At 43.4% G+C, this 25185-nt stretch overlaps 1 protein-coding gene across 8 annotated transcripts in view; it reads right to left on the bottom strand.

Moving 5' to 3' along the window:
• LOC126546314 (eukaryotic translation initiation factor 4E-binding protein Mextli-like) overlaps positions 1-25185 on the bottom strand; it is a 100620-nt gene that overhangs the window by 46717 nt on the left and 28718 nt on the right. For 5 of the 8 annotated variants that reach the window (XR_011892488.1, XM_055061685.2, XM_072286196.1 and 2 more), the window contains 6 exons: positions 22762-22958; positions 22552-22613; positions 13269-13340; positions 9903-9963; positions 5652-5706; positions 5411-5587 (listed from right to left, as the gene is read on the bottom strand). Coding sequence is in view for 7 of the 8 variants with exons in the window: in XM_055061685.2 (XP_054917660.1) it covers positions 5411-5587; positions 5652-5706; positions 9903-9963; positions 13269-13340; positions 22552-22613; positions 22762-22958 (624 nt within the window). In the remaining variant the exon portion in view is untranslated. The remainder of the gene's footprint in view (positions 1-5410; positions 5588-5651; positions 5707-9902; positions 9964-13268; positions 13341-22551; positions 22614-22761; positions 22959-25185) is intronic. The other 3 variants (XM_072286185.1, XM_072286192.1, XM_072286190.1) reach the window with 2 other exon arrangements.

The raw sequence follows: 25185 nt of genomic DNA, 5'->3' as shown, positions 1-25185 counted from the left end.
GGAGTACACGCGAAAGCGTGGCTGGCTTCGCTTAATTCGTACCACCGATGTGCAGATAGCGTCGACGTGACATGAAACTGTACCATTCGTCGCCAACTCCCAAATTAATCAAAATGAATTGTTTTCTCAATTCAATGTTGCTTTTTTTCGATTGTCCGATAATTTGTACAATTCCGCAGCCCTATTCCGTGTAAGAAAAATCGATTGGCACCTGTACTTATTGCATGAAAGGTAGAATTTCAATACAACAAAATTTCGATATAACAAGTTGCAGATTTTACAGACTTCGTTATATCGAGGTTTGACTGTTTTTCTTATACAGGCTTCTCTCCAGACATGTCTGAGGGGTGGATAACTTGCGATTGAAAGAGAAGGGGGGGGGGGGGGGGGGGGGGGTCCACATGCAACTAAGCATCTTTTTGACTTGAGATGTGTTTCAGTTCGGTCTAGGTGTCGCTTACTAAAACCATATTCAACGAAAACATGTCATACTATTATCGCTTATATCCTTGCAACCATATTCCCCACGTGCGTTACTTTGGTATCATCGCGCAGAGGAAAGAAGCCATCATTCAATCATGCATGTGATGCATGCCCAGATGGCACAGTTCTCACACCATAGATGATGTAATCTGAGCTAAATTTAGCCTTGCACTCGGCATTCCCAGAGCCATAGGTTGGCAGTACTTTTGTTGATACGAGTGGGATTGGTCACATTTGAGAGAGTTCATCAAGCCATAGCAAGTATAATGCATCAAACTAATACCTTTGCTCGTTAAGAGTTGTAAGGCTGTAAGGCATTAAGAGTTGTAAGTGAGAAATTTTTTGCAGATTTTTCATGCTTGATCAATTATGGCACCCCTGCCTGTCCAGCACGTAGGGTCCAGAAATGGTGTGGAGAAACTCGGGCCACAAAACGGGGAGATGCCATTTTGTGCCCGCCACCTTTGACGACGCGGGGAATAGGTAGCAAGCACAATTGCAAGATTAGACCGTAGGACCCCCACTAGCTGTATGATAAGTTAAGCGTGTAAGCTTTCTAATGTGTGAATAAATGCCATGAGTGCTACTTTCTTATTGCTGTGTAGAGGAAAGAAGCCCTTACGCAATCATGCATGAGTCAGGTGTGCAGATGGCGCTGTTGTTGTGCCATGCATTAGGGTGCCTTGATGTCCTCCTCGCCTGCTGCTCCGTACAGGGTGGAGACAACCGTGGCGTCTACTACGGCGTTGGGCACGCAAATGGCGGACGCCGTAGGGACGTGTTGCCAGCGCTTGTGTGCCCAATGCTGTAGTGGACACCACGGTTGTCTCCACCCTGTACGGAGCAGCAGGCGAGGAGGACATTGAGGCACTCTAGCCATGCATGGCACAACCGAATATAAATTTAGCCTCACATGCAGTATTCAGAGGCATAGCTTGGCAGTACACTTGCTGATCTGAGCAGGAGTCATTGCATCTGAGAGAGCTGAGGATGCTATAGTAGGCATAACTTATCGAACTCAATCTGGTGCTCATCGAGAGGTAAAGGCAACAAGAGTACAATTTGATGCAGAAATTTCACACTTGCTCACACAAATTTCACACTTGCTCGGCAATGGCGCCCCTGCATTCGACACGTAGGGCCCAGAAATGATGTGAAGAGACTCGGGCAGCAAGATAGAGGGATACCCAGCCCCTTTGACCAAGGTAGAATGTGTCGGTTTCCATAGGGAGCACAAGCGCATGAGATTGAGGCAAGTACAGGAGCCCCAACCATCTATGATTGCGGCGGGCTCAAGCGGAGCAGGTCAATCTCGAGTGTCACCGATAGGGGGCTTCATTTTGTACCCTTGTGCCCAAACACACTCTGCAAAACAAATAGGCAGCAAGCATGATTGCAAAATTATACCTTACGAGACCAACTAGGTGTAACATAACTATGGAAGCTTTTGAATGCATGAATAAATGTAACTTGTCTATTTGGTTACATCATTTCTGTACCCTAGTACCCATACATCCTCTGTAGCACACACAAGATGTTTTATTGTGGCTGTGCCCCTGATAAAGCCTGCCCAATTTTTATTTTAGCCCTGAAAACTCAAGCTCAACTCAGTTGATGGCTAAAAAGAGGCAAAAATGACTCTGAATCACTCTTCTTTACTACAACAAAACGAACGAGTTCAGAAATCAATATGAGTGTGATTTTTATTTTGTTATTAGAATGAGACACATTATTGGGATGACCATACATGGGACTTAAAATAGGCTCAATTTTCTCAAATAAAATAAAATAATGCAACATGTTTTTGCAGTACTAAATTTTACTAGCCCTTAGTGGGTATTCTGTAAAATTTCAATAAAGATGGGTGATGATTACGTTTTTTAAGACGTCTCTAAAATGTTCAAGTTTATTCTGTTTTTGCAAATTTGGCCTTTTGGGGATTTTACAACTAAATATGTGGTGTAGTTCAATACTCCTATTTTCTTTTAGTTTGCGAGAAAGAGTTGAAGAATTGTTGGGAATATTTTTCAGCTTCATCATCTGCTCGTGGGCAGACTACTGTTGAATTTCGATTTAATTAAGTTGCACTTGCAGTGAAAAACTTCGTTAAATTACTAATTTTGTTAATTTGAGGTTTTAAAGTTTCAACATTAAAAACACTTCACAACTTTCTAGAGCATTCCTGGTGGATAGTATCTTGTTAGTATGCAGTTACAAACAACTTGGATGAAGACTGGGCCATAATAGCCGGGTTATGAGTGCCAGCATGTGTGGTGCAGATTGCGCCGAGAGCAATACTACATCGATGTGGTTAAAGCGTCCAAAATTTGTGGGTGTTGTGTCGAGCGGGGCCTTAAACCTTGGACACCATAGCTAACTGTGCTTAGTGCCCCACAGCCGGCACCCACAAATGAAAAACAGTATAAAAAGATGCGGATATTTGTCCTGAGCGAAAATAAAAGAGAAAAGAAAAACAGAAGAGTCACAGTTTTGGCAGAAAGAAGAGCATTGATGGTGATAGCAAAGAGATAACTGCACGAAATAAGGTTCGTAGTTTTATTGGTGTCACACGTGCTCAGGCAAACATTAAAGGGCCCCTCACCAGGCCACATGGCAAATTTTGGTCATACACTGGAACTTGTTATGCGCCCTCTTTGGAATGTTCTACCAAAAGAATGTGGCTGCTATCCATCGGTCAAGCTGGCGCAGGAAAAGCCGGTCCACACCACATAGCATCGCCTGACTCGAGCATATGAGTGCGAATGAACTCAAGCCCTGTTGTGGACAAAGAAAACGCTGCGCATATGCACTACAGTTGCATGTAGCTGCAGTCTGCTATGTAGCTTTGATACCGCGGCCACCATGGGCTACCACGACGAGTCCGCTGGCTGAGCACATTACGGCTCGCTGAGGACAACCGTATCTGGCTTACGTTTGGTGCGTCGTAGACGCCAAAATCAGTAGTAGTGGCACCTACGTGAACTGCGTGCCATGATGACCATAGAGTTTCTAAATAAATACCCTAGAGGGAAATGTGGTGCTAGTGTCTACAGGGGCTCTCATGAGCGTTGCCTCAACCTACATGGGAATGATGGGAAGTACAGGCTTCGTATTGACTTCCATCTTTAGACTAGTGGCGTTTGCTTGCAGCGCAGTAAACGAAGCTATACTCAAATATGATCGCGTAAAATCTAGTTTTATATCCTAAATATCTTATATAATGTACAACACGTTACATAAACTTTGTATGACTTTGAAACTGAAGCACGTTTTACTATGGTTTATCACCAGGACACACCAGGGTATGCATTCTTGTGTGATTCTGTTCCTAATTTAACTCCAGAGAATAATAATTTATTTATTTTTACAACAGCAATAACAACCGTGCATGTACTTTTATAAATATACTCATCAAGTATTTATGGAAATAAAACTTGTATTGTGAGAAAGTGTTGCGCCCTTGAGAGGAATTCCAGAAGAGTCGTCTGCTACGATGCCTGCTCGCTGCAAACGCGAGACTTTTCTCGCAGACAACAGGCACTTGTGAACTCTCTCGCTCTTTCGAAAGGCTGCATCGGCTGTCACGATTGCTGAACGTCTTCAAGTACTTTTAAGCACATCTGCTGCAGTGCTAGCTAGGATGCTTGTGGCCTCCTACGAGTATGCTTCATTATATTTTATATTGACGTACTGCTTCTGAAGTGTTATGGGGTGGCTTTGCACTTACCTATTTTGTGACACTAGACTACAGCCAGGATGCAGCAACCTTTCCTACCACTAGTAATTTTGTGTTCTCAAAGTCCTGAAACACGCATTTCAATGAGCACATAAATGAGCAATGCATAATGAACCTCTCAATAAAATATTATTGTCAAGCCACTAGAAGTACAACTGCCTATGCCTTGTATTAGTAGTACCTTCTTTTTCCTATTCTGAAGTTTCATAAAGCACGTAACGCTACAACGCCAACCTACCAAACTTAACAAACCAAGGTCCAAATGGTCAAAACGTGTTCTTTCAACGTTTACGATGCCGTCACTTTCTTGTCAGGGCTTCGACACCACACAAACATCGTCCCAGCCGCTGGCCCCATCGCCACTTCGAGCAACAGAACAAAGGCGGAGAGCTTTGCGTTGCACGGTCCCATTGCAGGTTATAGCAATTGCTCTGAGAACAAAACCAAAACTGCCAGAAAATACTTGTAAACTAGTTCGCCAGTCAACAAAATGCCAATCCGTAGCCTGTACTTCCCATCATTCCCATGATGGTTGAACGATCGCAGTGCCAGATTTCCCTCTAGTTATACTAATACGAAACTCTATGATCATGACATTCACTAGGCGGAGCGTAGTTGGCACACTCCGCTCCGCTGTAGCCTTTGCAGTGCAAGGCATTGAAGGAGCAGGAGCACTGCTAAGGGGGTGTTTGACTGCCGATAAGCTTCCCTTCCGCTGAATGCATTGAAGTACTTTCTTGTGGCAAAGTATCTCTGAAATAGCCTGTTTTAACTGCAAATGCATTTCTACACTTCCGATAAAGAGCGGTTCAGGGCTCCTTTAATGCAACTTCCTTTTCCAGCACCCTGCCACTTGTCTTACTATGCTTTCCCCCTGTGGGCACTAGAGCCTGAGCAGTTTTACATGCTTGTTGCTTTCAGCAGCTGGTAGAGCAATTTATTAAGTGGCAGGTGACTTAACACTACTAACATGGAACTTTAGCATACACTAATGGTAAATATTTTATTAGCATACATAGCAGCAAATGTTTTACAAGTTCTATAGTGCGAAGCACAAACTAACATTACCTTAACACTATCCTACTTATAGTTTCCAATGTACAGAGCACAAAGAAGAATGCATAGCATATAAAACTTGCCACGGTGCTAGAAACAGATTGCGAGCAGAGCAAAATTGAAAGAGTAACTCACCTTAACCAGGACAGCCTTGTGTCCACTGATTCGGATGGTTTCTCTGCCCACAGTGATGGTGGTGGTGTATTCCCCCACACTAGCATCACCCATGCTGTAACTGTGCACCAGGGAAGGCTTCTGGCAGGACTCTTTAGCCCCCACGCCATAATTGTTGGATGCCTCATCTCCCATTTCCTGCCAAATAAGAAGGCCATCTTTATAGTATTTGCCCTAGCTGTGAGAAATACCATATGCTTACCCGAACTGGAGATGCATTGCGTCGAATAGTATCTTCGATCAGCTCTTTAGCTCGCCTAATCATAAGGAAAAAAAAAAAAAAAAACCAGAACTTACATGAATTCACAAAGGCCACATAGAAATATTTGTCAATAACAGCTGCAAAGAGGTGAAACACTTAATTTATGACAGTGAATATAGTAGTAGTATGGTTACACTTTCTCTTCACTAAAAAATTGGTTGTTCTAAACTGGAAGGCATAAACACTTTGCACTCCAAACTTGAGAATGGCAAACATTCATTTACATAAAATACTATACATGAAAAGGTTACAAGCAGAAAAAGTACTGGAGCACTATCACGACAGAAAAATTGGTTTTAAAGGGGCCCCGCAAGTCATGTTAACAACGCTACATGGCATTACACTTCATGAATATCCTCCAGCAAAGTGTCTGAACATCTTGAATACAAATAGAGTTAATGTCAAATCGAAGATTACCCTTCAAGCACTCCATTGTGCTTCTACTTCTTCCACAACATGCACACTAGAAGCTACAAAAAGGTGAGTGGGCATTGCCCTTGGTGTTTCACCCACAATGTAATCAGAAATCTGACTAAGTAATGTAGGGTGCATTGTCTCCATCAGATGCATTGTCTCCATTTAAAATTTATAAATAGCATTCAACAATAGATAATAAAAAACTGAAAGAAAATGCAGTTTGTCTAATTTTACTGTATTTTCCTACAAAAGAACTCACTTGAAGAACTTCCCCCACTATGTTGGCTCTACTTACAGAAATGGGTGCCTTCACCGTGCAAGCCCCTGTCTGACTCAAAGCAGGTGGTAGCCACTATACAAAGTATATGACCTTGGATATTGCCAGCATAACTTAGAATCCTACACAAGTCACCCCCTTCATCGTAAGCAACTGCGTCTCTCTTGGCATAAAACAAATGCTGCGGTTTCTTTGAGGGGAATCTAGCAACCGAGGTTGATCCAAGGTTTGCTGTTGGGTCTTAAAAAAGGACCTGGGAGCAGCCACTGCTTCGCACAACAATAGGCGGTGTGCACCACCTGTAGAAGTTGAGTTATTGTATATGGCTCCCTTTAGGAAGCCAGAGTTGTGCCAAGGTCCGCCATTTTGAGCTCTAAAGTTAAGCAGGAAGGCCACTTCCCGTACACATAAGAGCTGCTCTTGCGCGGCACTGCCAGCAGAGCTTTTTCTTTTTTTTCTCCCTTTCTTTTCGTTTTTTAATATGGAAGTACAAGTTGATTGGTCACCTCACTTTCACGAGCCCGGATTTTACGCTTGCCATACTTAGTATCTTACGATTAGTGAAAATGCAGCATGTGACAAACATAAATGGTGCATGGTGGCAATGCTTGTGAGCCTTTCCAATTTCTATTCAAGGTTTCACATATAATGGTTGGCTTCTCATGATATGACATATAAGACTAAGTTTTCATAAATTAGCTCCAATTCTTATTAGGCATGGATCACGGCTCGCAACAGCTGAAAGACGCGAATGCATGTGTTCAAAAAACAGCACTGTCACGTCTAACATTCCTTGTGTTTAAAAAGTATGAAAGCTGAATACTATCAAGGTGAATGATGCGAGGAAATGCATGCACTCATTCGTTATTTGCATTGCCCTGCACCACTATGTTTATTCTCACGATTCAAGTGTAGCTCCCTTATCGCATTTTACACATCCCCAACAAATTTAGCCGTGTTATGGATTTAATCTAGCAGACATGTGTACTGACTAAGGCTGCATCGAGGAGGAAGCAACAAGAATAACAACAGCGTCTATGTCAATTGCGCTTGGCTGGCCAGGTCCTGCTAAATGTTGGCATCACTTTCGAAGTGTTGGCTATCGAATCCTGGCCATGGCGGTCGCATTTCGATGGGGGCGAAATGCGAAAACACCTGTGTGCTTAGATTTAGGTGTACGTTAAAGAACCCCAGGTGGTCCAGATTTCCGGAGTCCTCCACTGCAGCGTGCCTCATAATCAGAAAGTGGTTTTGGCACGTAAAACCCCATAATTTAATTTAAGTGTTGGCTTCTCCGTAATGCAGTGCAGCCCGTTTTGACCACATGATGGAGCTCAGGCAATAGCGGTGTTGGAATTACTGGAGGCGACACGAGTGGCGCGCAGAGAGACAGTGGCACCAACTCCGGTTCCCTAACGGGAGCCATATACAGCAACTTTATGTAAGAGCACCACTGAAAGGTCGCCTAGTGGTGGATATCAAAATCGCAGACGGCTGTCCTGCCTGTGCTCCAAGGATGGCAAGTGTACAGGGCTGCAATTTTCCCTTTGTGAGCTTGAAGGAAAATTATTCTTTGGCAACAGTATCGACATAGGAAGCTTACTCTATGAGAGTGGACATGTTTCAGACTGATTTGAGATGGCCCAGTTTGCTTTCCCCAGATAGGCGTGACAGATTGTCTGGCTATGAATGAAAGTGTTGCTTCACGCCTCTTGCTGTTAAAAAGCACTGATTTGCTTGCATTATTTAGTTACAGTGACGAGCTTGCTGTAGTACATGTTGAATCTACGCATCCAAAAAAGAGGCAGCAGCTGTGCATCAGACACACCAAAGAGAAATAACAAAGCAGTTTAGACTAATAAAGCATTCTTTCAGAACTCTTTTCACATTTGTGGTAGCAGCTTCATTATCAGAAAAGAAAATTAAGGTCCGAGTTTCATTTCTTGAAATTTGCACCCCAACCTGAGTGCTGACATGTCAGTGTGGCGCACAAATTTTAAGTTATCTGATCAGATTTAGGCCGTTGTGGCTCAGTAGAGTGCTTGAAACTTGCAAAGTGCAATCTTTGGCTGCTTTAGGATACAATGTGCTCCATGTTTACCAACAAAGCATTAACTACCTACTGGTAGAAGACTGGCAGAGGAGACTGCCAGTCTCTGCCAGTCTCCTCTGGAGGAGACTGGCAGAATCCATGTCACGGTGAACTGGTGCCAGAATTTGAAGGCAGCGTTGCCACCAGTCAGTCGTTTTTGTCTTGTCACACTTCTCCCACCGTAAGAGCGGTTTTTTTCATATTATCATTTTGGTGGTATAACTTTACTTTAATGTCCCTTTAAATTTGTTTAGGACAGAGTTCATGGAATTGCGAACCTGGCACAAAAGCAACACTTTTCGAGCCATTGATAATGTAACCTGGCTAGTTTTTACGAGGGTGCATAGTTCAGGGAGCTCATTTCATAACAATACATTTTACATACCATTCATTTCGTCACTCATTATAGGCTCAGATGACGCCCCACAGTTATGACTTGTATGGGACACTTGGCATGATAGATAAGAAAATTGCAAAAGATACAGGCACAGGCTGAATAAAAGCACAGACATTCGCTTAATACACTGTTTCGGGTGATAGTGCCCAATAAGCTATGAAAGCTCAGAGGATAAGAGAAGACAAAGAGAGATGTACACATGGTCCTTTCCCCTGCAAGCCCCCTAGGATTTATCTATGCTGAGCCACGTGTGCTGTTGAGAAAGTGATCCATTGCCTTACATATATCCTTGTGCATATTAGTAGCAGATTATACACGCACATACTCCAATATACAGTGTGCAATGAAACCATATGAAAATAAGGCATCAGCGTATATCAGCCTATACGAGCGGTCAGCAGTCAGCAGTCCGAGACCACCTCGGACATTTCCTGTTTTCATTTGCCACACTATGTACTAGTGAAGTGGTGGTCATGAATTTCATCACCTATAGAACTTAGTGGCACGACACATGATCAACAGTAGTCAAACAAGGGATGCCTCAGGCTCAAAAGCCTGAGACATTCCTTGTTCAACCACTGTTGATCACTTCAAGTCTCAATTTTCCTGTCTTGTTTGGCATAGTACCTGCACTCTTAAATCCCATAAGTGCCCTTTTAGGCAATTCTAGATAAAAACCTGGGGCCATATTCTTGATCACTTCCAGGGGTATTTTCAGCTTGCATGATGAAAAATTTCAATGCAATTCACTTTAGCGCTAGCTTTAGCTGTTCACACAGATTGCTCCAGCACATCTTGCCAAGGCAGTCGACAAATGTGTGAATAAAATTCCAGAAGAAATATGCACATTCAACGGTCTATTTCAGCACATTCTGTTCCCTTGTACAGCCAATTAACAATGAAGTGAAAGTGACATAATGAAAAGTGATTGAGAACATGGCTCCTGTTCACTGCAAGGCACCCAATGCAACCAACATACAAACGGCCACAGGAGAGTGGGTTCCTTACGTTATTGTCTCCTCACTGGGACCTGTTATCTGTACCAGCCTGTCTCGCACACCTGGATTTACTGTAACCACAAGAAAGTTGTCAGCCAGAAAGTCACAAATTCAATGCAACAAACAAACAGCAGCAGCAGAAGTAGAAGCCATATTTCCTAGCAACTTCACGAATACAGCATCCAACACAATTCAAAAATGCAGAATTCAGGCACATTTGCACTTAACTTGGCATGCACTGATGCCAAAGAAAAACAATATTTGGTGACATGGAGACAAAACTAAAATTATTCATGCAAATCTATACAGCAAACACAAGCACATCCCCTAACAAAATAAAAATCACGCGCGCGCACACACACACACACACAAAGCCTAAAGATGAGAGCCAAACAAGGAAAGCCAGCTACAAGAACCACGTGCACGTTGTGGCAGATACACAATAAGACTGCATCGAATGCCCGTTCGTTAAAGGGGCTCTGAAACACTTTTCTAACTAATCATAGAATGGCTGCATTATTAAAGGGCGTTACCTCAAGAATCTCACGTCGCAAAATTTTATCAAATCATTCCACTATAAGTGGAGAGACACCGATACCACATTCTTTCTCTCCTTTCATCTCCACTAGCATGGTGGAAGCTAAACAGTGGAGAAGCCAAGAGAGCAAAGTCCGGGCCAAAGTTGTGTCGTGGCAATGAAAGGGCTCATTGCAGCCCCTAGTGGTGGCCACTGTAGACTATGCTACGTAGCACACCACTGCCATTTCGGTGACCAAGCGCAGCAGACGCAGCTACCCACAGTGCAAAGACAAAATGATTTTCGTGTTTTTTGAGATAGCAGACATGTATGTTTTTCATTAATTTAATTCAGAATTAGAAATTATGCATTATTGAGAATGTTCTCGCTATCACGAAATTAGCCAATAGCATTTGGTGGGCCAGCTGCTTTTTATGACGCTGCATGACTACATTGCAGAAGAGAGGGAAAGCAATTTTTCACTGTGTGACAGCAGATTGTAAATTCCCTGCTGAGTGCAGTGCAGTAATATTTGGTTCATATGTTCACAGCAGCCTCTACAACAAATCGGCAATGTTCTTTTTAGTATGTTTGAGAAATGTTTCATGGCCCCTTTAAGGGACATTAAGGAGAAAGACTATCATCTTAAACCAATGAAGTATTCTCTGAAGTCCATTTTCGTTAATTTCACAGTAAGAAGTTGATTACTAAGAGAAAATGAAGCTCGACTTCATTTCTTGAAATACTTTGTTTAGCGCAATACAACGGACACAAGAAAGGCGACAGGACAAGCGCCTTGTCCTGTCGCCTTTCTTGTGTCCGTTATATTGCGCTAAACAAAGTATTTATAGATTCGCACCAACTAACCCGCCAACGCATTGTGCTGAACTATAGTTCATTTCTTGAATTTCGCATTGAAACCCCAACACCGGTACATCACAGTGATGTTGCAGATATCAAGGTATTTGCTCATATGTGGGCATTGTGGGTTAGTGAAACTTCGCAACCCTTGCTAAGTCTCAGTCCATTTTACCAAAGAAGAATTAACCAGGCCTGAGCAGATGCCATCAAAGTCCATGATGTTATGACAAGCTAGTGCAGGAACTTCCAAGGCAACGGCACCACCCGTCTTTTGTTTATGTCTTTTCTGGCTTACCAAGACTCCTCTCAGAGTAGCGGCTTTCTTGATACTGCAAAAGCATAATTTACTAATACAGGCTTTTTTCTTCTCTTTAGTGTCCCAAGTTCTTTTTCATGCCTATGTGTAGTATTAAACGAGAAGAAAGGGGTTAGCTGGAGCGCCCGATTTTATTATTTTATTATTAGAATTTATCGTTTCTTTATTTCATTTATTAAGCACAAGTAACTTCCCCAATGTTGTCCCTGGTGTCAGTGTTTGTTGGCTTCTTATGATATGTGTAGCATTGTTTTACAATATCAGAATTAACTGAAGGAACCTGAATATATGGTGCAATGTTACAACTAATAGCCTCATTGACTGTCCTTGCCAGGTTCTTTCAGTTGATGTATGTCATTTTAGTGAACTTGCAGACTGATGTTAAAGTGCCTTTTTCTGCTAGATGTTTTTATGACTATAGGTGACTACAGATGCTAGTCTTGAGTTGACCACAGAGACTGAAGGGCTGTTCGTCAACAAGTGGGTTTATCTCAACACTTTAATTTAAAGAATGAGTGCTTGTACAGGAAACGTATGAGGGCATGTGTATGGTACACAAAATTTTAATTGCACAAAAAAAAAAGCTTTAGAGTTGTAGGTAGCTCAATAAGCATAGTGTCTATAGTGCAGCAATTAAATGGCTACTTCAGTACGTGTGAAACCTGGCTGGCAAGTTTTACAAGGAATCTGCCATTATCTACCCACCCGCTACTTGTTCCAGCTATGCAGACCTGGGATTCAAGTACTGAATCCTCAACTATATCACAGTATGAAATGAAGCAAAAATTTTTTTGTAGAGTCGACAAAGGCCACACAGGAGCTCATCACAGTATATTAAAAAAAAAAAGAAGCTGCAAGTTTCAGCTTGTACAACAAACTAAAAATTTAAGTCAACTATATTAGGTCATTCTGAGCTATCCATTTATGAATATTTGCGGCACAAACTCGTCTCATTGTGGCCAGCTGTGCACCTCAACATAAGCTGGCGAGCATGGATTTAAACCTAAGCTTAAAGAGCAGCAACTTTCCAACGGCCAGCACAGTGATGGGTTATCACAAACGTGTACTTGTAGCTGATACAGCACAGGCTCCAGTGCAGACGTTAAAAATTAATCCATGGCTACAGGCCATAAATTCACAACAGTAAGTCTATTACCAAGCACAATTTGAATGCTAAATGTAGCTTCAAAGCAATGTTTTTTCAAAATCTTAACTGGCTACAGGATGTCTACAACAGACCCAGCATACATTAACATTCACACCAAACACCATAAGTATGCATCAAGCCAAAACCATAAGTGCAAAAAACAAAGGAAGTACAAAAAATAGGCTGACTTGTGCAGTGGAGCCTTTGCCCTTTTACACAGAGGTGTATTGTTCTTGCTACAATATGCGCAACCCATTCAGCAGTACACCAAATGAGCCTCATCCTACACGAGTGTTTCAACACACAGCACTAGAAGTAGCTGCTCCATTGACAAGTGGCTTAGCACCAGGTCAAGACTGACTAGCAGCAGTGTGGCATGCCAAGGGTTTTGTCAAAGCATAGCAGGACAAGCCAAAGGTATCAGCAGCACTAGTGTGCAGGCTTGGGCAGCATTTCTGCAGTGAGAGCTCAAGCGCCGGTGGTGGAAAGGGTGAGTGAGTCAGTTCGCAAACTATCACACCGTGCAGTACGTCACCTCGCTGGAAGGAGATCACCGTGTCACTCAGCTCTTCAATCATATGAACACGACGCCCCTTGATGCCCATCACTTTTTCCAATGAGGACAAGCAGTGTGTTTGGAGGCAAAGAAACAAAAGCACATCTACATCAGACAGCTGCAAATGTGTAGAAGAAACACCTGGCTCCTAGATTCACTGCACTCTGCCCAAGCTACTAGGTCAACGATCAGGTGAACACCAGAAATAGTTTCTGGAAGCTGGGAGCTGAACACATTGAAATTAACACCATGAAACCCACAATGTCAAACTTACAGGACTTGGAAATTCTAACATATCACTTGGAGAATGTCCTTCAAAGCAGCTTTCGAAAGCACAGATGAGCAGAATTCCAGTAGTCCTGAAGTTCTATTCACTGCATTTCACTGAATGCTCTCGCCAATCTTGCCACACTGCTCACTGAAGCCACCGCTTATCACTGTGCAATATATTTGGTTTTCATACTAATTTGCTTCCAAGTCAACTGCACTATTCCTGTGCCTGTACCCCAGTTTCACATACATGTCATTCAGATATCTCTTTCTCTCCCCATTTCCTTACTTAGAATCAATAATATGCATAGGAGGATAGAAATGTCTACCTAAACCATCATGGCACACATGCATCAATACACACAAATTCAATAGAACTGCACAACACATCACCCATTGCACGAATTCAGCACCATAGTTTTTAGAGCATACACATGTGTACTTCACTTTCTTTTGTGGCAATGACAAAAAGTTCAAAACAAGCATCAGCTGAAGTTGATAGATGTCATTTTCCTTTTCATTAACCAATGGAATTGCACTCAACTGTTCATCATGACTGACTCTAACATCATAGCAATTCAGCCAGTATAGCAAGGAAGGAAGGAAAATATGACAATAGGTTTTACACTACTTTCATCGCAACATATTGACACTCTCAGAACTCTGGAGAGAAAAGCAGCTCTAAAGTGGCAGTAAACATCAGATCGAGGCCTTTACAAGCTCCTGTCAAGTTGTGTTGCATATGCCTGGTAGTTCCATGTGTATCTGCAAGTCTGCAGTGCACTCATAGAACGCTAGGAAATAATTGTGTAGCATGGAACACATATAAAACAAGTCACAATGACCGAGAAAAATAATTGTGCAAAGGGAGCTTAGGGGGGCACATGTATCTGTGGCCACAGTATGAAAGTAGTTCAAAGCAAGGACAGCACACTGCAATATAATACATTTTAGTCACTACTAAAGCGATGAAATGAAAATATAATAAGACTGGTTAGGTCCCAGTTAGGGGTCCTGTCACACAAAGCAGGGGGCACAGTCTTTTACCAGGCTTTTTTTTACCTACCCATCAGATGTAACTACTAGTCAAATATGTTCTCATGTTTTATACTCCACACCATAGCTGGTGATAACAGCCTTTTATTTGTCCAATATAAGTACAGCAATCCTTCATTATAACGAAGTCAGCGGGCCAGCGAAAAAATTCGTTACAAGCTGTATTTTGATATAAGCAACCACCTGAGAAAAGCTAAAGCAGTTGAGCTTAAATTTCACAACTGTGAGGAAGTCAAAATACAATGTGTTCAGTGAAGCAAAACTTTATTCAGGTGCAAAAAAGGCGGTGAGCTTTGGCTGTTTCAAGTTCTTACCAGGCGCAAGCAACTCCTGCTCTAATTTGACCAACCATTGCATGAGGCCACGGTCGCCATCCATGCATTCAACTTTATTTTGCAGCAGGTGTAGGTACTCCCACGTCTGGCCCCATAGTTGACACTTCATGTGGCTCTTTGTCCGCCGGCTCTTCGTCCTCGCCAGAGCCACCAACAGTGTCAATTAGTGTCTCCGCATCCGTCGCTGAGGTGACCACGGGAGCAGCAGCGTCAGCCAACGCGAACATCTCGAAGATGCCTTCTACCTCTTGGTCAGCAATTTTATGAATAGCCTCGTACAGATTGCTGCGAGTCCGGCCATCGTCAGGCTGGTCATTGTGAGAGTCGCTGACAACGGCGTGGGAAAAACCGGAGCGCGCAAAGCAGTTGGCAACTTTTGAAGGTGCGAGTTCTTTCCATGAAAAGTTCAGCAAATGGATCACACAAAGCAAATCAATGTTGTATCTCTTGCTGGTATCATACGCTGTAGCATGCGCTGCAAAAGAGCTTTGTGGTAGAGCTTCCGGGTGGCCTCAATGCCGCCCTGATCCATCAGTCGCAGTACCGTGGTTGTGCTTGCAGGCGAAAATTCCACAGCGATCGCCTTGAGCTTGTCGATCCTCTCGTGGCTCTGACAATTATGAAAAGCACTTGCCAATTCTTTGCGTCAAACTGTTTATCCAGAAGGTGCACATAGTCTTAAAAAATAGGAGCAGTCATCCATGCTCGGTTGTTACTTCTGTAGATGCACTCCTTAGGAATAGTTGCATTTCAGGAGCACCGCGGCTTCTCTGCCTTCCCCAGTGTCAACAAGGGAAGCTTGTCCTCGCCTGTTGCATTGGCACCAAACAGCACCGTGACATGCTCCTTGCTCTGTTTTCCTCCAGATAAGGATTCGCCAGCGGTAGTGAATGTGCAATTCAGTAGCATCTTGTAGAAAAATGCAGCCTCATCTAGGTTGTAGATGTCTTTGTCTTCATACTTTTGAAGTAGAGCTTGGAGTCGATGTTGGCACCATACGTCTCCAGTGTCACGATTCACGGCTGCACTTTCGCCAACAATCGACTCCAACGTCACGCCGTGTCGTTTCTCGAACTGCTCAAGCCAGCCATTGCTGCACTTGAAATCTTTATGTCCCATTTGGAGGGCGAGAGCTTCAGCTTTTGCAGTAAGTGCAGGTCCGCGATTCCTCTTTCTCTTTGCCGAGAAGATCCTTTCAAACCCATCCAGCACAGCTTCCTTGTTTTTCAGTACAGCTGATAAAGTAGACGGCAGTATGCCGAATTCCTTCACGATGTCAGTTTTCTGCCGGCCGCCTTTTTCCACTTTTTTTATCAGCAGAACTTCCCGCTCCAAAGTCAGACACTCTCGCCCGGAGACTGATGGAGCCATTTATCACTGTAGAGCACAAAAGCACAGGCGAGGCACACCTAACGAAGCACTCTGAATAACACACGATCACATGGCCTGCAGCACGGATCCAAACACATGCGCCATCGGTGCCAAAGTGACTGAATGCGGCAGGCGATTCAGAAGACAGAAGCTTCAAAATGTCGTCAGGGCATCTTGCTTTCCTCATCAGTGCGCAGTGGTGATTGCAATGGTTGCAATGGCGGGTTTGGCATCGGCTTCACATGTAGCGGAAGAAAGGCAATCGGAGTTGTGGAGACCAAGAAGCAGGAACCGCGGAGGGCATCCCTTGGTGGAAGATTGTGCTCGGGAGGGCATGCCGGAAGAGGGCAGCTTTGGAGGAGTAGCGGCGTCGAAAATGGCGTGAGAGTGACTGTCGTCCAAACGGCTTTCAGACTGGAGAGTGAATGAGGAGGGTAAGGCAGTGGCCGATATAGGGGGGTGCGGAGGTCACGGAAGACTACGAGAGTATCGTGCTGAAAAGCGCCGCAAAGGCCATGGCTCGAGTCTGAAGTTGTGTTTGCTATGCTCAAAAAACTATTAGCCACTCATTGTGGGTACGCAGCGCAATCGTGAAAACTGAACGGTTTTGCAGTAGGGGCTTTGCATGATCACCGGGCAATTTTTTTCCCAAGGTGTGCAGCCGTGAAGTTTGCAAAATGAGAGTTTTTCGGCCCACCGTTGTCGACGACACTGTGCTAATTCTACAGTTCGAGTGTCGGTGTTCACGCACCGTCACGTCCGTGCCATTGACAAATGTCTAGGAACAAAATTCAATGCCCTACCACGCATTTAGACCGTATGTCTAAAGTCAGATGGTGCGAATTGAGCATGACCGGCTTGAGAAAATCGTCTAGGAAGCACCAGCTTGCGTTGATGTATTGACCTGCCATGTTGACAGCTGCTGGCAACGCTCGTATTTTCCTGTTTTTGGTAAGTTATTGGTCAATTTGCACGGTCAAAAGTGCAACGAAGCTAGGGACAGTGTTTTGTTGCGATGCAGGCCGATTATAGTGAGTGGCGAGCAAATTTCTAGGCCGGCTTCCCCAAAGTCGTCTTCCTGATTTGTTAATATAGCTCCTTGCGTCGAACATGGCACTTATAATTGGAGAGACACTTCTTTTGCACTTTTCGGAACATTTCAGTGGCTCTTTAGAGCGGTAAAACTTTGCTCATTGAGCTACCCCATGGAATGCTTTGGCGCAAGTCTGCCCGCGATCTTTTGGCCCCTTTTCGGCATCTATGAGACCGCGGTATTCTGGCATCGCAAAGCGTCATAAAAACTTTATTTTTGTGTGGATTTTATCACGGGGGACACTAGCGATGCAGCTGCAACCAAGATTAACAGTTTGGGTGTGCTGAACCATGGAATTTGACAGCTTTTGTTCGCTCCGCAGTAAACAGCTAGGGGCACTCGGCACTCGCTTGGTACCTGTTACTAGGTGGTCATCGGTCGAGGGTTTTTTAGTACTTCTATGGCCTGTTCTCTGCCTGCATAAGACTTAATTCGTTGGCGGTATTAATTTGACACTGCATGCACAATGCCTCCACTTGCCACTTCACTCTAAGCAGGTCAAGCTCGTCATGCGCTTCGAGTAATGCGGCTTAAAATGCATGTGTTTGGGTCGGGACGGGAAGAAATCTCGAGTAAAGCGACTTCGTTATAACGAGGGCTTCCTGTACATCACTGCCCGTACATGAAACATTAGACAAGAGCAAAACAAATTGCCTATCAGCTGCTCCGATAAGGCATCCGCTATCTTCTGGCCAGCCTCAATTTTTATACGGAATCCGGAAGCATATAACCAAGCCCAGCATACAACATAACCCCTACCCATCTCACTACAGCAATGCATGTTCATACACCCTCCCCTGTGCCAGTGCATCTGCCCTGACACAAAACATCCTGCCCTTCAATGCAATGCCTAGTCTACTATTACAGGGCTTCCCATAATCTGTGACCCTGGGGAATGCCACCTACGTTCCCAGAGTGCTGCATAACCCCCCCCTTTCCTCACACCAAATGGCTGAATCATTTAAACACAGTGGCTCTGTGCCACTTGAAGAGTCAGCCTATGGTTGCCTATTGTACAGTTTAGCCTGCATTACATTCATACTTGCAGTTGGAAACTGCTTTAAGCGAAATTTTTGTGAAACTGAGGTTAGGTGGAAATAATTCTACATATCCTCATAACCATCTTGTTGGCTACCATGTTGAGAATTAGCATGTTCAAATATTTAACAAAAAAGATTCAGCCGTTAGTTGCACAATAATTGTCCATATTGAATGTTTACGTGAGCTAGACAAGAATAACGAAAGCAGCATTGTCGCCATGTGAGCTTGAGACCCCGGATATTTACGGTTTTGCATGCAATGTTTAATCATCAGGACCATCCCGCCTTACTGAATAACCCATGACAATACATAAACACGGAAAACTTTTTTCCCTCACGCCGCTCCATGCAGCAAAATTGCCGCGCGACTGGCCATTCGACGCACCTTGTGTGTATTCACAAGTTTCATTCACGCTTATTCACTATTATGTAGCCCATATCAAGCAATAGAAGGCTGTATCGGGAGTTTTTCGTGTTACTCTACAGTTTTCTTATTGACACTTTTCATCTAATTATAATATTTGAGAAGTTGATTAATTAAAACTAGTTGTCTAGTTAGGCAGAATAAAAAAAAAATAATTTGAGTATCTCCAAGCAATGCCAAACAACATTACCTTGGTTCAGTCCAGCTATGTGACATTTGCATATCTTTAATGTTTGGCGCAAGTTATGCGGGCACCCTGCATATTGGCTGGCACGGACAATCTGTCTTGTGCGGCCTGTTGCAAGCGTAGCGAAGTGTGGTGCCACTGCCTCGCTAATCTGGAGATCGCGAGAGCCAGCGTGTGGGTGACGCGAGGGCGTGATTCACAGCGCCACCAGACCTCCCAGGCGACGCGTGCTACTCTGGCGTCATTTCATAACTACCATCACCTCACTATGCTTTTCCTCTTAGCCTTCCGCCATACCCTCCTCCTCCCCTTTCCACGTCATGGTTCCGCTGCACCTCATCATCTGCTTTTCTCCTCACGTCTTTCATCCCCTGCTGCGCTTCGCATTCGCTTTCATCTTTCGCTATGCTCGTTCACTCGGTTACGAGGGACAACGCTGACGCTCACCACAGGAATAGGCACCTAAGAACTGCGCTCTAAACGAAGATTGTGAGCAGATGTAGACCGAATTGGTCTGCCAGCCACAGTGTCATGACAATCCAATATGCGTGGGAACAATTGAAATTTATTTAGCGCAATGTAACAATATGTGCCAAGTTTGCCCTTTCCTCTCAGTATGCTTCACCTCCTTACAGTGCTGTCTATACTCACGAAAAGAGCAAATAAAAGTGCATCTGCTTTAAAAAAAAAATCAGACAACAGTTACGAGTGTGTAACTCTCGTTAGGTGTGGCGCAGGCTAGGCCTTTTCGCTCCCGACCTCGAGCTCGTCGTATCGCTTCGGGGTCTGAAGGGTCTGCATGCTACCTCGATGACAATTTAGCATAAAGAATGCTGCGTTCCATGTTGAACTACTATGCTCCTCTCCGATGCTCAAGTGCTTGTTGGCTTTCAAACATACACTGGTGCAGCCAGGCAAGCAGCAGCGTGCTGACGCTCCCGTTGCCAACTCAGCGCTGCCGGCACTACCGTAAACACAATCTGGTTAAGAGGAAGCTTTAGTTCGGGGGCTCCTATCTAAATACATTGGAAAGTAGAAATAGTTTTTCTCAGCTACCACTGCACCAAATTTGATGAGGTTTGTTGCATTTAAAAGAAAAAGTTAAAATCTAGTGATTGTTGGAAGCAGACTCTTTATTTAGGCTGTTCATTATTGAAAGAAAATTATAAAAAATTGCAAATATTCAGAAAACAAAACTATGAATTTTACAACTCTCTAACTCAGCAATGGAAAACAGTATCACAATTGTGTGAAGTGCATCTAATAGCGCACCTAAAGCGGACAAACTTGATGCACTATATATGGTTCTCAAGTATGCCACTAATATTGAGTGACACTATTGCAAAACTTTTGCAAACATTGTAACAGTTTAACATAAGACCTAAATTAATATATCACGTTTGTCCGCTTTGGATGTTCTGACGGATGCAATTTACAGAACGGTGATATCTGTTTTTGATACAGAGGGATAAATTTATAACCTTCTAGCTTCTATTTTCTTAAACACACAAATATATAAAAATCCTTGTAAAAGAAATTGAGCCAATAAATTGAAATTCCGCTTCCAACAGTCACTAGAATTTAGCTCTTTCATTCCAATGCCACAAATTTCATTAAAATCGGCCCAGGGGTTATCTCACAAAAGCATTTCTGCATTTTACATGTATTTTAATGGGTGGTGCAATAGGTGGTGTTAATAGGTGGTGCCGAGCTAAAGATTCCTCTTAATATGATGCAGCAGCAAACGCCCATGCTGCCATTGACTCGCAAAGGGAGGGCGAGGCGTGACAACATCAAAACTCCCACGATAATGCGAGTGCAATCGTAAGAGTTCCACCATATAGTTCGTACACTAACTTTAGAAGAAAAACTGTGTAAAAAAAGTGGGAACCACATGGGAAACCGCAAAGGCACTGCCATGTTGCTACCTCTCATTCTTGTAACGCTAAACACATTCAAAATGTGATTCAAAAACAAGCGTTTACACATAGCAGGTACGTATGAACAATGTGTAAAGTTCGTTTCGTATATTCTTCAGAAAGATCCGACAGCTATTTACACAATTTTGATGTAAAACTTACAGTGCATGAAAACGTGTTTGTAGGTGCCTAAACTAGATGGTGTCAACCATCCTGAGAGAGTCTGGGGATCACGTTGATTGCGCATCTTGTCTAAATCACATCTCGTCGTCTGCACCTGCACAGATTAGCAACATGGCGGCGGCCTTGCAGTTACTGATTCCAATACATGGTTGCTATGGGGAGCTTTTCCTCCCATAGTCAGTTAGATTAACTCCGAATTCTACCACCCATGACACATATTCAAGGGGCTTAGCAACATGTTTTATCTAAGGAACTTAGTGATGTGCGTAGTGAACGTAGAACGTAGTGATGTCGCAAAGAACCAAGCTTCGCATCACGTGACCAAATTCTCTCTCTCATTAGTGGAAGTGCATCCAGCATTGCGTGCTTTTCCACCTGCGGAAGCACCCTCTACTTGCACAAACATCCAACGATCTTGGCACAGTGCCAAGGTCTGCACTGCGGACAGCGCCGCTGCCAACAACAACGGCGCAAAACTGAGGAACTAGCTACGAAGAGCTAATGCTTTAAAATATAAGTGCTTGCTGCCATATGCGATGACCATAGGTCTGCACCAGCTGAAGTTCGGTTCACTGTGCAAGTACACTGTTCGTAGGTGAAGGTAACCTTGTACGTAGGCTCGTACGTTGCGAAAAGAAAAAAAAAGTTCATCTGAAACATGGACAGAATGTTACAGCTGATAATGCCTGAACATGTTTGCTCAAATCCCGCCCCCCTCCTTCACTCACTGTTCACAAAGGAAGAAAAGTGAAAGAAATACACGTCCAAACACTTCTGCACTATTAAAGGCCAGTGCCCCCAAAGGCAAAAACAGTAGAAATTCGTGTTTGGTTGTTTTCAGCTGTTCAATTTTGCACCCATCTAATGGCCATAAAAGGAACCTTTCAGAAATAGTATAGTTCATTAAACATGTTCCAAGACTGTGTGAATCAAGACTTGCCTAGAATAACTCCAGTAAAGAATACCATCCTTATCTGCGATAGAGAAAACTTTCAAAAAATGGTATAATGAACCCACCAACAATGAACAATACCAACATCAGTAGCAGTTCTAGAGAACTCCATCTGGTAAATATGTAATCAAAGAACATTGTCCAAACGTGAGAGAAACTTCATTCTAGGTATGTTACTGATACTTAAAATTCGGCAGGCAAGTTCAACATCTACAGCCAAATATGGCAACTCAGTTCTGCAGAAGCCTGCAAGGTGGAGGAAGGTTTATGAAAGGAAAAACTGTTATCCACATAACTGTAGCACAAAGCTACCAAGGAAACCAATATGAGTTTCTCAGATAGAAAACTGCACAAAAGCTTTTACGGCTAAAGGTGAGGCAAAAATTACAGCCAGCTTCTAAATGTTGCTAATGAGATTAAATGACTTCCTACCTTTGCCAGAGTCGGAGTTTCGAATAACAATTTCATCTTTTAGAAAGTTGCGGCCTGGAATCCTAAAAAAAAGAAAAATGGACAATGAAAGCACATAGTCTAATGTCCATCAAACCCAATACTATGGTACAATAGCAACAGGTCAAAGGAAGCAGTGCACAGCAACTCGACAAAGGGCTAGAGAAAGAAAACTTGACTAGTGAAACTCACTTTGCTGGTTTGCCAAACTTCCCTGAGCTCTTCAACACTTCCGTGGGCTGCAGCGAGAGTGGTGGCGATGTTGCTGGTGTAATGGGTGCCATTGAGTGCTGCTGCTGAGCTTGCTGTGGCTGCTGCTGTTGTTGAGGCTGTTGCAAATAGGCCACTTGTGTTGGTGGAGAGTTGTACAATGGACTGAATTCATGGCCCTTCAAACAAAGTATGTGCACAAAATGTGGTCGCAATGTAATGGAACCATCATGTAGACACAACAGAACACTGGCCTTTAATCTCTTCTACTATTCACTTGACATGAATTTATACAGGATTGCTGACACCTGAACATTAACCGTGGAGGTGCTGGGGCATTCTTTGTGTGCCCAGCTTTGGAATTGAAAGGAATTTAAGTGAATTTTTGGTGATGAACATCTCAACAATGGATGGTGCTCTTAAAAACCACATATATTGACAAGCCTCTTGCAGTCTCACACTAAATACTGCCATTTCAACATGGACCTTAAAATCAGTAATTAAACAATTTTAGTTAAAAAAAGCAATGGACTAGTTTCCATCAAACTGAAGAGATAAGTAGTGAAGAAAGCACCCTCATAGTAAAGCCTTTCTTTTATTTTTTAAAATTTGTTTACGTAAAAAAAATCTACATATCATCCCATATCAAATGAGGCCTTTTCATATGCTCAGGGGTGGGAATGCCCAAAGTAGCTTTGTAGCAGATTGGAGCAGACAAATTCTGATTTTGGAACAGTCTGGAGCACACATATCTCATTGGTGGAGCAACATGGAGCAAGCAATTTTTAATTCAGTGCATTCATATGATTAAGTACCGTAAGTCACAAAACCTTGCATACTTAATTAACCCTATGTTGCATGCTGTTTACTACACTGGACAAATTTTGGTGATTTTTGGAGCAAGTTTACTGCCCCAAAAATACACCGGGCGTGTGAACCTCTTTTTTCCCCCACTCCCTTCATTTCTGCCTATCAGGTGCGACTTAAAGCGACATGCAACAACAATTGCCTGCCCAGCCATTCCCTCCTTGAGTTTCACCTTAAAGTCACCTTCATCAAATTTCATGATGAACTGTACGTACAAAGACAATTCATTTGTATTGGCTCCTGTGCTTTGTAAGTTGTTTTTATCTACTGCTGACAGTGCCTTGCACCAGCATTTTAATGGGGGGTGGGGTTGAAGGTCTTTAGGTATGTTGACAATTTTTTTATTGTTTTAAGCAACAATTGATTCCGTCATATCAGCCCATTGTTGACATAGTTTTAGCGGCCTTTTGCCATCTCGGGAAGGGATTGGTTTTTACTCACGAGGTACCTTATTACAATTTTTAGATCTTAATATCACCTTGCAGACAGGTCACATCTGCTGACTTCATTCACCTCGGACAACAAAGGAATTACTGCCATATGAGTCAGCCCATTCGACGACAGTCAAGAGGGCCATTGCTAAACATTGCCTTCAATTAGCTCTTGTACGGTCATGCCCTCACGCAATGCAGACAAGCTTTAGGAATCAACTGGTTCGACTGTGTTTCGCTGGGTTTCCCCACGCACTCATTACTGCCGTTGCCGAGTAGCTCCTTCAGAAATTTAAGAGCGACGAACACAGGAGAAGGGCTGAGCAAGTGCTGAGAATGGTGAGGCCGGTGTGTACGGCTTGGTGAACTAAGTCTCACACAAAATGTGCTACCGGAGTCGTGCATGAGTTTCCGCTGTCTTGCAGTAAGACATATGTCGGCGAGAGTGGGCGATGCGTAAATGAGCATGCGCAAAAACATGAGCCGTCACTGAAAAGTAAAGACTGAGCATGTTTGCCTAAGCACTGCAATTCACATCTGTCTGAGCCACGACTGGACAAGATACGGATTCTTGGCACGTGAATTGTTAGGGACATCTCATATTAAAGAGCAAGGTTCGTCTTGTATTAGTGACACATCAGTTTTACTTTTGCATGCAGAAAGAAGGTTTTTGGATAGCCGGCTGTGATTAGGGTTTTGTGCGATTGAAGCTGTTTTGTATGTTGCGCATTCTCCTGCATGTATATATTGCATGTTATACAATAGAGAATAAACAGTTGAAAGTTGGCACTCCCATTGTTCCCTTCCGTCCTTCCTTGTTTGCACCAAAGCGATCGATCATATTTATGGTCTACTCAGCAATGTGTCTACCTTAACTCTCCCGACATACATACTTTTATTTTTACACATGCTTCACTGCATAACATTGCCGTATTGAGGCTAGGCTGACTTTCGGGAACCAGCATTATGCAACGCGTTATGCTTTCCGAGCTTCGAAGCCAATCAAGAGGACCACAAAGGCGGAGTCGGTGCCATTGCTGACAGCAGCAAATTCTTTCAATGAAAAACATGGCACCGAACAGCAAGAAGCTTAATAGCGAACATAGAA

This window comes from Dermacentor andersoni, chromosome 1 (genome assembly GCF_023375885.2).
Source record: "Dermacentor andersoni chromosome 1, qqDerAnde1_hic_scaffold, whole genome shotgun sequence".
Taxonomy (NCBI): Eukaryota; Metazoa; Arthropoda; class Arachnida; order Ixodida; family Ixodidae; genus Dermacentor; species Dermacentor andersoni.
This window is presented reverse-complemented; position numbering and strand designations above follow the sequence as displayed.